The following is a 13,926-nucleotide window of genomic DNA, read 5'->3' on the forward strand; positions in this document are numbered from 1 at the left end:
AATAGGTGTATCAGGATTGTAAACACAAACCCGGTAAGCTTTGCAGCTCATATGAGTAAACCAACAATATAACACACATCGTATACAAAGAAAATATTAATGACCTTTAAAGATAAATGTACTCATAAGACACTGGACGACCCATCTGGTCGTCCAATAATAACTGAAAATATGTGTACTCATGAGACATTGGGCAAATCATCTGTTTACACAATTTACATTTAAAAAAAAAACAGGTACTCATAAGACCCATGTACTCATCTGTTACCTCTCATGCAGTATGCCGACAGATACTGGGCAACCCATCTGTTACCCAATATCACACAAAAATGTGGGTACTCATGAGACCCAGACAACCCATCTGTTACCCCTCATGCAGTACACCGACAAACATACTAGAGCTCTAACTGAATCGTAAACGACACTCGGCCAAGGCTCGGATCCGATTACTACCAACAACGTCCGAATATCAGAAAATGTTTTAACAACATTCAATGTTAAAACCGCGTACCATATAACAATCAACACATGTTTATTGTACTACAACCAAGCGACTCTTGCTCAATAATATAAATATAGATGCCACAGTACAACTCATTTGGAAATAAAAACATAACAGTATATAATATAGCATTTATATATGTATCGTATTTACCATTTATACACATACACAACCCATTATATTATATACATGTCATAGTTCATTCTTTTTAAGAAGATGTCATTATGAGTCACCATCAAGGGTAGACTCGTTATAGTGAGATTTACTCACCTTGTTTCTTGCGTGCAACTTCCAGGACACTGAAGTCATTCCCTCACTCGTTTCGTTGGTCACCTAATAGCATGATAAACTGCTTAAAAAAATGATACGTAAAATTCACTGATGTCGACTTATTACCGTTAAAACACTGTTCATATTTTACTGTTCATGAAACAATGTTCACGAAATTATTGTTCACGCGCCATCGCGTGGAGCTCATGTGCCGCCCAAACCGGCGCACGTGACCTCACACGCAGCCCTCAAAACTCCAACATTTTCACTTCCTACACCATCCATGGTCGTTAACCGGTCTCTGCCACCCTTTAATACTCCCACGCGCTCCACCACCACCTCCGACAAAAACACCTCAAATCAACAAACTTGCAACATGAAAAACATAGATCACAAGTAGAGAGACACAACCATACCTTTAGTTCATCCCGAGACGGCTAGAAACCGCCGGGATCGCCACCGCAAGGTCTCAGATTGGGGAGAGGTGATCGGAGCTGAAGCGGCTCGATTCGAGCCTCATCGCCGGTGGAATCATGCCTAGGAGGAAGGAGGAAGGCTCGTCATCGTGGCCTTAAGCTACAGCGTCACCGGCGACATTGATTTCGTCGGAGCTGCTGCTGTGTTACCTCGGCGGCGACACGTCACAGCGCGTGATGGGTCGCCAGTGCCACAGATCGACGTGGCTCGGCCGTGTGGTCCCAACGACACCGGATGTGTCGTGCACGGTGGCCGGAGGAGGGAGATCGTCGGTGGAGGGTGCGGCGACGGGAGAGAGAGTCGGAGGAGAGGAGAGAGAAACCGGGGAGAAAAACTGATTATTTTGGAAAGTTTCCAAAAAAAGTCCTTTTATAGCATTTTAAAACCAACTTCCGTCGATAATAACTTTCAGATACGATGTCCGATTAAGGTGCGCTGCATGTCCATGAACTCGTATCGACAAGCTCTACAACTTATGTGAAGAAAGTTTTTAGAGACGAGCGACGAAATAAAAATTAACTCTCAAGTCACATAAAACGTAATGTTTTTCAATTTAAATTTCCGATATCGGTTTCGTTTCATTTTACATCGACGAGAAAATGAAAAATGTGATTTTTAATCAAATTCCAAGTTTAATAATCTGCAATAATTTATACAAATCAAACCCAAAAAATCGGGATATTACAACCTGTCACACCCGATGTCACACTAGTTGTCACACCTCCTGTCACACTACATGTCACACCCGCTGTCACACTTGCTGTCACAGTACCTATCACACTAATTTTCACACTCGCTGTCACACCCTCTGTCACATTATTTTATATATGATTGTTTTGAGAAGAAGAATAAGAAGAAGAAGAAGAATGACTAGAAGTAACAAACTTTTGTATACTGTTATGTGATCTTGAACTTCTCAAATCAACTGATACGATCCAAATATTGACATTAATGTGATGTCACACCCCAGCCACACTACCTATCACACGACCTGTCACACTTGCTATCAGGCTTGTCACACTACCTGTCACAACATAAAGTTAGTGTGATTGGTAGTGTGATAGCTAGTGTGACAGGCAAAAAATTTGCATATGGGGGAAATTAGAAGCTTCCAATAGAAAGAAGATAGTTATACAAATAAACATAGAACTAGCTAATTAAGCCTTAATTATCAAACCCACTGTCGACTCAAAGGTCACTCTCAAGTATAAGGGTCAAGTTATAGTGTAGTGGGATTGTGAGTAGGGGATGTTGTACCTAAGGGATTGGAAAAACCCTCTCTAGGTAGGAGAATCTAAGGGATGCTAGAAGAATATGCAAATGTACAAGTCACAAATCAAGGCTCATAAGTGAACCTAAATTCATAGGGGATATATGCAAAATGGTGTGGTGATTTTAATTTGTTTCGGATGTGGAGTTACTTCTAAAAACTAAATGACCACTTAAAATATAAATTAGGTTATGCTAACTAAATGTGATGAAATAGATGGGAGTTAGGACTTAAGTTTTCCACCTCTAGCTTTTCTTGTGAATAATGATGCTACTAAATTGAATGATGTCACTCTAACTAGCCAATTTCTCTCCTTGTATCTCTCTCGGGTATGACAAGGGACAATCTCATTTGTTGGTATCAAGTAACCCCTCTCGGGTGTAGTAGTTAACTACTCAAGTCATGTATATGAATCCGGTTAAGTATCAAATGCATTACCCTAAGTGCATAAAGTTTGGAGATGAAAAAATATGCAAACCAACCATGTTTTCTCTAAGTAATTGTAGTTCACAACTCTAACATGCACATATGATATACTATCATGCTTCAAACAACTAAGGTTAATCAAGCCTTAATCATTCATCATGTCATGGTAAACAATCATTTCCAAATTGATTAAGTTTAAGCATGAATCTTAAACTTTTGAACTAGCATATTAGAATGCTAATGAAAGTGCATTAAACAAAATATTTATATCAATGTCACACAAGATTGGCTAGGGCTTTCACCCTAGCCCCAACAAACTAACTACTCACTCATAACCAAATACACAAGCTTCAACATGTTTATGAACATCATAGTAAAGAGAGAGAGTAGAGAGGTAACTAGTATCTCAAGCTGAGGATGATGTGGATGAACTCATGGAGGTCTTGACATGGTGGTGATGAAGGTGGTGGTGATAGAGATCCTCAAATGATGCTAGACTCTTCTTCTTCCTCCTTGCTTGATGATTGTGTATGAAAAACAGTGGATGATGAGGTGATGAAACTAGGTGTTTTTAGAATGAGATTGGTAGATGAAAATGTTCTCTTCTTCTATTTCTCTTGGTACCTTTAGTGGTGGTGGTAATTGAGGTTTATGTAGAGGAGAATGATGCTGGAAAAAGTAGAGAAAAGTGAGAGATAATGGTGTAGTGAGTTGGGTGGTTGGTTATGGAAGAAGTGGGTGATAAATGAGGAAGTAGGTGGTTATGGAAGAAGTTGGTGATAAAGGAGGAAGTTAGTGGATGACTAGTTAATGATGGACCTCGAGGTGATGATTACTCCCAAAATCAAATCAAATTTTTGCATAATATAAGTGTTGATTTTTGGAGAATGTGAAGCTACGATTTTATGAGAAATAGAGAAAAGTAGTGTAGTTAAATCTCAACTAAAAAGATGGGATCTAGTTGTGATAGAACAATGTGTTGCTCCTCCATAAAATTAGCCGGAATTTCACATTTTTCTCTTCTTGTCAAGATATTCTACAAAACATGTAAATGAATTAGTCTAAATTAAATTAATAAGCACATAGAATAAGTAAATTCCATGTTTTAGGGCATTAGAGTATATGAGAGTTATGATCCAACACCCGCAGTAGTATAGTTCTTTCATATCAAATCCATGACTCTCTCCCTTACACGTACTCATCTACTCTTTCTTCTTCTTCTTCATATCTTTCTCTCCCGAAACTTCTTATTCCCCAAAGGCCCAAACTACCACCATCAAATCCTCGAGCTATATATATAATTCAAATCAATCAAGTTGTGTAGTTACTAGGTTGCGGCATAATCGATCATGACTATAAGAAATTGAATAATAAGACCTAGTAAGCAGGTCTCCCACTGACGACAGGGGACTCTCTGTCTCTCTGAAAAGGAACTGCAATGGTGTGACGACGAAGAGATTGAAAGGCTTCGGTGGTGACGGAGAAGAAGAGACCTAACTCCGCAACACAAATCTGGTTTTTAAGGACCAGTGGCACTCGTGTAATTATTGCGACTTGTGGGGGCAATGCTTTAAGAGTTTTAAGAACATGACTTTTTTCTAATTTTCAAAACTTAGGTGACTATTTTCTCATTTCATGTGTCAAAATAGACTTTTTTATAAGAAACCTAAACATAAAAGCATAACATAATCCCTTGCATTTTGCTTCATAGGTGCTGCAAAAATTATGATCCTCGACTTTTGAAAATGACCAGATCAGAAAAAAGTACCAAACTAGTATAAATGAAAAGATTAACCAAAATTTCAATTCAAAAGGGCAATTAAAAGAAATTAATAATTTCAATATTGCTGTGTTTACAGGAGCAAAGAAATTTATATCCATTTAAGTGCATGTATAGCAATTAGCAAGTGATGACAGCTTAAGTAGCAAATGATTCCGCGTCTTCTTCCAGTTCCTGGAATAGCGGTTTTAGTATTAATAAAATCAGAGCTATTCATTAAGAACCTTAAACTAGTTGTAGTGAAGCATATGAGCATTAGATTGAGGTTAAATGTGCTTCATTTTCTGTACACGTAACGGTTATTCTTGAGATCAAATATGAGATACATAGCTATACATATGAATCTATACAGAATTACTGCTTCTATCACTTCTTTCGGCCTTTTCTACGTCCTTGTTTCCCTTTCTCTCAGGTTCTGGTACAGACTCATTACTTCCATATGGTAATACAACTACAGGAGCAGCAGGCACGGTGTCCCAACGTGCCTTTACGAAGGCTATGAATCTTTTAACCATCTCTCTCCTGAATTCAAGCTCCCGCGTGAAGAGATCGAAGATGAGAAAGGAGAGAACATATTTGAATGGCACCGTGAGGAGAACTATTGCAGAAGATAACAGCACTAGTGCAACCTCAGTCGTAATCTGATACAAGTTCAAATCAATATGATACGTTACTGGCAATCAAACTTAAAATCAAAATGAAACCAACATTCACTCTTTCAAATTAAAGCAAACCAATTTCACAGGACAACTTTACATAATTAGGAAATAGGAATCATATATTAACTGAAGTAAATGTATGAATTGACATATTACGAATGGACTATCAAGCAAATTTTCATCAAATTGGCATTTGCTCACTCAAGCATACTTCACTCTTTACCCCGCGTGCACACACTACATTTTTCTATGAATAATATATATCATACTTCTAGAAAGATGATAATAGAGAATAAATTTGGCAAGAAAACAGCAAGCATGCAGTAGAGAGTTTATGTGGCCAAAAACTATTTAGCAGTTACCAAATAAAATGATTAAGTCATACCTGTGGCTGACCGGAAAGCATAATTGTATGTATCTTCAGAAGTGTCACGTTCAGATTCTGCAAGTAATTTTCCACATCACGTATGCCATCTTTTACAGCTATAATTTTTTCGATAGTATTCGAAGGAGGCTGGTCACGGAGTGTAATCATTCCAAATGTTCTCCCAAGACGGCCTTGCTCCTTTAAACTCTTCAATGTTAGCATACCAGTTGCCAATATTATCAATGCTGTTGGGAATATAAATGACAGCAAATTCCTGCCATAGTATCTCAAAGAATTAGCTCAACTCACTCAAGATTCAAGAATAAGATTTCATAAGAAAACAGAACAAAGTACTCTAATAATAGATTAAGGTGAAAGAAGAAATATATGAAAGAGATTTAACTATATCCATTTTGGAAATATATGGAGAATATTTCCTTCATCTGGAATTCAAATGACAGCTACTATACGATACTGTATCTTAGCATCCAACTCACATGCCATTGGTTATACAGGATAGGCTCCACATGTTGGCTGGACCGCTGATGGATGCATTTTGGAAACTACCCTAACCAGTCTACAAGAAACATATATTTGGTGTTCTCTCTCTATTCTCACTTCTTTCAGGACCCTAAATAGTTCACAAGAAAGCTCTGAGACATAAATCCTACAGAAAAATATTCAACAGCCACTGTATGAGTTCCGATGACAACTTTAAGAACCATGCAAACATGTCAAAAGAACTTTTAAGTTATTATTGACATTACAAAAACATTTTTAATAAGATATAGCAGCCATTACAAAAAGATGATAAAGCACCAGCCCTTTGTGTTTAAGTTTTGTATAAGAAGGATTACACGAATATGATAGTGGGTTGTATCTAGAAATACATCGATTTCTTAAATATACTTGGAATTTGGGAATGGATCAGTTACGAGATGTCAGTATCAATGTTTGGTCACCTCTGAATAGCAGTTGGGTTACTGGCTCAGCCTTGGACACAAACTCAGAATCAAAGAATCAAAAAATAAAAACTGTGCGCAAAAAGAAAGTAATTTTTGGTTGACACGAGGAAATAAGTGATCCATAGAGGGTTTAGGGGTTTTGCAAACAAAAGCTATTCCAAAACAATAGACCTACCTGAAAATGATTGTATAGGAAATTGCAAGAAAAGAAACAGTCAAGTGTGGCTCCTCCCAGCGCCGAAGTTTTTCAAATTTTGTGGCAGTTATGGTCAAAGGAAAAAGAAGTTCCTGCCAAAAAAAAAGACACATCGTTAGATTTATTCTCAGTAATTGTTGAAGGCAAACATTTCACAGAAAATGAAAATGTAAACATAAAAGAATATGTGAAGATCAAGAACTTTGGACAAATCATGCTTTTTTCCACATGAAAGAACTTCAGAACCAACCTTGAATAGATCAATGTTATTGGGTATCCCTTGAAGCATCGCAGCATCAATTGTGGCTTGAGTTTTTTCTGCTGCTTGCGACTTTTGTCTGCATGTTGCTGTAGCCCTTTCCACTAGAGCTGAATCAGCAACAACAAGATTTTTACTTAATACCACCCCCTGCCTTATTGATGCATTCTTCCAAAAGCTCACAGCAGCACTTGAAGCCCAAGATGGAGAGGTCTTCCACTTGTGTAAGTAGACACTACCATCAATGTCGAACACATGATTACTGCTTTCAATCATTTCACTAGAAGGCCTTGCTTTTTGAGCTGGTGGGTTGTGGTCCTCTAAGAACTTAGATATCAGTGGTCCACCCCAATAGTTTAGTGCTAGAGCCTGAGAAACAATATCACCATATGGTGCATATTGCATATATGTAAACTGAACTAGTTTTGTTGGATCATCTAGCAACTTCTTCATAAATTGAAGAGCCTGTAGTCTAGCTATACTATTAATGGCACCCGTGATAGCTCTTTCCTTTCCTTTGTGAGCACCATAAACATGAAATATTGATTCATCAACTTCCCTTGGACCATACTCACCGATAAACTTGTGTAACGCAATAATTTCACTAATAAAAGCGTGCCAGACATCTCGCCTCATCTCTCCACCCAAGTCAACAAATTCGAGGACCCATGTGTCTTTTGACCTGTATAATAGAAAACAGCCCTTCATGCATATTTAGTGTGAGGAAAAAGGAATCAGTTTCGCAATTACAGAGACATGCCTTTTACTGCATACATAATTACTTGTATCCTGAAGGTGTCCAACATCGGGGAAAAATAATTAGGAGATCTCACAGTTTGACGAAAATAGTAATTAATTTCAGATCCATATTTTTCTCGTTTTGTTGTTGATGCTTTTTTTTCCCCGGGGGTTTGAGGGGACCGAGTAATATGCTTTCAATTTATTTTGCAACTTAATAATTAGCTAGTCATCTCATCCTAACAATCCACACCATAGAATAATCTGAACAGAAATGAATAAGATAATTTTAGAGTTATACGAATCGGAAGAAGCTTACGCACTCTGGACCATATGATATAGAGACTGCAGAATCAAAGAGAACAGAACCAAAAGGTCCAACTTTTGCTTTTTCGACTTGCAATCCATGTCTAGTCAGATCCAACTTCATAGAATCATTTTGCCCAAATAAACCAGCTGCCTGCAGTAGAGAAACATATTAAATAATTTTAGATGAGAAATACCCCAGTCGTACATACAACAAAATAAGGAAACAAACGTTAAAAAAGTTCAAAGGTAGACAATCACCAATCAAGACAAGCTAACAAATTAATCAGGAATTTGATTCCATCAAGTCACCTAAATGTCTATTCCTAACCAAAAAAGTCCCTGATAATTTTTATAAAATTACTTTACAGAGATAAAAATTGATGACTCGACTTGCTTGGATAAACCTTTTTCTTTTGGCTGAATAGATAAACTTAACTACCTCAAAATAGATAGCTTTATCTGTTAGAGTAACTTTTCCAGGCCATGCCAAATTGTTTTCCCATTTTAGGACAGGTCTTTTCCTGCTGGAACCAATACATAATATTCTCTCCTCAGAAAGGTTAGGGGATTCTCGTATCTGGTATGATTTCCTTCCTTCATGAACCCTACATGACAACAGTACGACATGAGATTCCAAGAATGTATAATTACAACTAAATATTAGAAGACCTTAGAAACACAATTGAACCTGTTATAATGATTGCTTTCCCTACAATTTAATTTTCTACAGAAGCAACTTTCTCAATTCAGCATGCAAATTGCAAAATACTCTAAAAAATATATATTTATTGAAGCATGCAGATATTCTTTAATAGTATCAATAAACTATCATCGCATTCTGTTTCAATCTTAGACAGGCAAGCAAATGTAATTCGACACCAAACATCCTTTAGCTCTTGGTGGTAATTTCATTCAAGACATGAACTACTTCACAACTAAATGATCGCATTTATCATACCCTATGAAAGTTGATAATAACACTGACTTGTACATCCACTGGTATTGGGGGAAAAAGGAGATAAGACCTCATGAAGTGCCATGATTACAGACATAAAGAAAAGAAACATAAACTCACACCACTCCCACAATCTGTGAAATGTTGTTGCAGTAAAAGTTGCAGCTCAGCCCCCACCCAAAACATATTCAATGATTAGCACATAGTTACTTCAAGTACTCAAACAGCATAAAAAGCAAGGTTCCTTAAAATAGCAAACAATCAACTCACTTGAGAAGTTCATCCACATAAGTCAACCATACGCTCAAAGAGATGCCTTGTTCATCACATGCGAGAGCCTTAAACAGATTATGCACTGTGGACCTATCAGCCACACCAGAAACAGCAGGAGCCAATCGTATAAAAGATTCTTCTCTGACAAGTTTTCTCTGCAATGCCATCAATGAATAGATATTTACCAGACCACTTTATAAAATTACAAATATAATGTGTAGAGAAAAAAAAAATGTCCTACAAGCAGACGTTCAGCAGTCAGTATGTACAGATCCAAGATGCAACACAGATAAATGGGTGCCATACCATCACATGGTGGAAGTTTCAATTATTTTTCTGGACACAGTAATATTTGCTTTTCAAAGTAGCTAGCCCCTATAGTTTCACCTTCTTCTTTTTTCCGATGAGCATTACTGTACAAAAACCATGCCGATGCAGCCTACTAACATGGCAAGGCTCTATTTATATAGGATAAGAGATGAATAAGCTCTGCCGCTTATGACTAACCAAATGAAACTAACCCTATTAACTCTAGAAACCCAAATCTGGCTCCTATCATCAAGATTTTTACCTGACTAGTTGATTCCTAACTGAAAAACTGGTTGAGTTAAAAAAAACTGCCAATAGTGTTCCAGATGATGACGACTTAAGAATAGATTATTAATGATAATGAAAATTATGTTTTAGATTAATACAAAATCAAGAACTTTTTGTCAGTATCGTATCGGTCAAGGGGTAAAACGATATATCGGGGATATATCGAGGATATATCGATATATATCGGTTTTATCGGATTTGTTTATTTTCAATAAAATTTATAAAATTATACTTCAGAATGTACCAAATAAACTAAAGAAACAGTACTAAGTAAACTAAAGAAAATAAATATTTAATTTTTTTACAATTAAAGCACACGAACGACACCTAATAATAAAAATAGGTGTTTAAGAAGGATTGTTTAGGCTCGAAATTCATTATATATATTTAAAAAAATACATAAGATATAAAAATTAGAAATATATATGAAAAAATGAAAAAACTACAAGTTTTTTTTTTAAAGAGAGTAAATAAATATTAAAAAATTAAAAAAATCCGAGTTTGACAAATATTTGACCGATATATCGGAATTTGACCAATATATCGGAGTTTGACCGATATTTGATCGTTGACCTATATATTCAACCGATATGGCATATCGTTTTCTAAATATCACCGATATGTCGCCGATATATCCGATATTTAGGACAGAGTCAGTACTATACTTAGTTTCTATGCAGCATGAGCCATGGCAATTTTCATGTCGTTCTTGTGATAGGAAAACTTATAGATTCAGTGAGCCTAGTATTTCAAGTTTTGTGGACTTCTTGTTCAGGAAACCCAAATCAGAGAGAGAAATAGAGAGGACAATAATGTAAACCTCTGTCAAGAACCTTTGGATCTACCCAAATAGGCAAAATTGATGGACCACCTCATGTAAATGCGAAAGTTCCAAATAACTTATCAAATATGATGATAATTTTCCATTGATGCATGTAAAGTGGTGATTTATCCTAAAATCTCATTCACATTATCTGTATTCTAAATAACGCTAAGCAATACATGCAAACTATCAGCACTAAAGGCCCAAGGCCCCCAGGTCTCTATGTTCATACCACACAGTTACAAAAAAAAAGGTAAAATATAACACATTATAAGACAACTGCTAGGAGACAAAAGAAGATTTGCTATTGTTTTAAGGTTGACAAGAATAGTTGAAGTATTTGATGAAATGAACCTGAAAAGAAGCTTTCTTGGAACCACTGGCTAGAGGTTCTTCATAAGGATTCTCCCATGCAAGCATTGTTATGAATATCAATCGTTGGAATGCAGGTTCCTGTTAATGGCCCACATTGCCCAAAAAAACAGCAAAGTTCAAGTTGTATCAAGTTCCTGAAAAAGATATAAGTAAAGGAGAATAATAATAATAATAATAATAATAATAATAATAACAATAATAATAATAATAATAATGATAATAATAATAATAATCAATGATGTTCAACTACAACATCAGGTCGCTGAAAATTTCAAGAAACACCAAGGAAAACATCAGCTGGTCAAAGACAAAAATACAGGACTCAAGGAAGAAAGATATCAGAGAATTCACTGAAAACATCAAGCAAAAGAAAGCAAGTAATATTTACAAAGATTATAAAACCCCAACATTAGCACTTTAGAAAACAGTCACAACACCAATCATTTACTTCACTATAAAACAGAACAAATCAAAAAAAGATGGTGAAAAATGTATCATAGAGAAATCCACACATTATATCAAATGTTCAACAAGGCACATGACTAAATCAGTTCATATTTAGTGAACTTGGACTAAGTTTTACTAACCTTCAGGGAAGGATGAATATCAGAAGCATCCCTTGACAAGAACCTAAAACAGCAATATTCAACCAAATTACGAGCATCATTATATGTAGATTCAGCAACAAGTGCTTTGAATATTTTCTGCATTTTCTGCCCTGTCAATCCATTCATCCTGCATAAAGCCATAATAATGCTTATAAAATCTATATGCATACAAAACAGTTGAAGCTCTAAAGGAAGCAACATCCATCGTTTTTCTTGCAAATAATAAATGCTCTAAAGAAAGCAACTTTATCCATCCTTGATTATCATCATTTATGGCCCTGTAAATTCCAGTTGGTTGGATTGTCATTACATTTTGAGTAGGAGTCTATCTGATTTTGTTCCAATGTTGCAATAAACACAGTTTTTTCTAACCAAAACAGAAACAGATATCCGTAGGTTCCTAATTAAAATTTTAAAACATTCCAATCAACAGAATGAAATTCATACTGCAGTTCAAGAAGTCACACTGGAGAAACAGATTCAAAATTTTCGAGTCGAAGTAAGTGACTGACAAATATTCTCACCTGCTAAACTGCTCTACAGATACAATAGCAGCCAACGAGAGAGTTCCATTAGGTGTTCTGCTATTAATAGTTTGTTCAGCCATAAATATGTCATCCATATCTTGTGTCTCTAAAGCATCTTTGGTGACAGGTTTTCCTGTCTGGCTAGATCTTACTAGTGGAGAAGTAACTTCATTTAAAAAGCTCTGGGTCTTCAGTAGCCATGAACTCAACTTTTCTTGCACCGCATCTATCAAGGAACAAGTATAACTGTAAGTGAAAGTGTTTGGCATTTGTTTCATTATAGTTTAGCACTTATTAAAAAATCAGTAGTGCATTCTCAATTAGAACAAGAAACAGAAGCAATGCGCATCCTGTTCCTCAAACTTACATCGTCCTCAATCCTGAATTCCTGATACATGTTTTTTCTGGTTTGTATTATTTACTGTTACATTTCTTGATTTATTTAAATAGCAACCCAGATTTATGTATATGATTTCCAAAATAAAACAACAATGAACAAAAGATTACAGTCGAGAAATATACTATATGCACCCAAAAGCTCCTGGAGCCTATGCCTAATAGATAAGTAGACAATACTGGCCGTGGAATTACTAATCAAATTACCCTGAAATCATGTCCCCTAAGAGACATGCTCAATATGATACTGAAAACAAAAGGAGAACCACTAAATTATATCATTAAACGAACTAAGAATGCATCAAATTTTCTTCTAATGCATGAAAATGAAACGTCCACCAAAAATTTGAGGATAACTGGTTGCACAATCTGCTGTCTGAAGATGAAAATCCTATGTACAAACTAGCAGTTATGTTATTATGATTTTGGCAATTGAATGGATGCAAAACAGCTGAAAGCAATTTGTAAAGACAGTAGTCACTAAGACTCGATGACAATCCAAGACATTGGTCCATGAAATTTTTCCACTTTCTCTGTCTTTCATTCCAACTTTTTGTTCAAAACAATAAACACTACCATACCATCAAGAAACTTAACAAGTCCACAATCTGGAATACAAATTATTAAAATACAAAAACAAATACATAAACAAAGACTGCAGCTTTAGTAGTTAAAAAGAAAAGGAAGGAAAACTGACTGGGATCAATGTCATTGAGCTTCCACCTATCCCCCAAAGACTGCCCCACAATCCTGAGCCGAGGTTTATCATACTTCGACGGATACCCAAAACGACGCCCACAAAATCCATAACTGGGTGATGCACAGAACTTGGAGAGCATTTTCTCTGAACTGGGTTCTTGGAACTCGTTGCTGAGGATGTAAAGCTTTGAGCTTTCAAGTTCAAAAAGGTTGCTTGACAACTTTGTTTGGGTTGGCCGACTTTGTTTCGACGAGTGGGACAGAGGGAGAAGCTTAATCTGTAGTTCAAGGCATGTGCATCACATTTTGTGTGGCTAAATGTTGTTGCACTGAGGAGGTGGCATGTAATTCCAATAGAGTTTGTCCATTTTGTTAGGCACTTGTTTGCCCATTTTGCGTTTCGTTCTCGATAACTACCTAATCTTATGTAACTCGACTTTTGTGAGCCGAACTCA

General features: G+C 36.3%; 1 protein-coding gene across 1 annotated transcript; it reads right to left on the bottom strand.

Moving 5' to 3' along the window:
* Window positions 1-4,784: 4,784 nt before the first annotated feature.
* LOC126793521 (uncharacterized) lies at window positions 4,785-13,764 on the bottom strand. Its single transcript, XM_050520066.1, has 11 exons — window positions 13,470-13,764; window positions 12,374-12,602; window positions 11,829-11,976; window positions 11,221-11,319; window positions 9,444-9,601; window positions 8,658-8,823; window positions 8,233-8,369; window positions 7,163-7,853; window positions 6,892-7,004; window positions 5,770-6,025; window positions 4,785-5,366 (listed from the first exon to the last, which is right to left on the bottom strand). The coding sequence occupies exons 1-11, from the start codon at window positions 13,609-13,611 to the stop codon at window positions 5,070-5,072; spliced, it is 2,436 nt and encodes an 811-aa protein (XP_050376023.1). The 5' UTR covers window positions 13,612-13,764; the 3' UTR covers window positions 4,785-5,069.
* Between the last annotated feature and the right edge of the window lie 162 nt (window positions 13,765-13,926).

Source organism: Argentina anserina, chromosome 5 (genome assembly GCF_933775445.1).
Source record: "Argentina anserina chromosome 5, drPotAnse1.1, whole genome shotgun sequence".
NCBI lineage: Eukaryota > Viridiplantae > Streptophyta > Magnoliopsida > Rosales > Rosaceae > Argentina > Argentina anserina.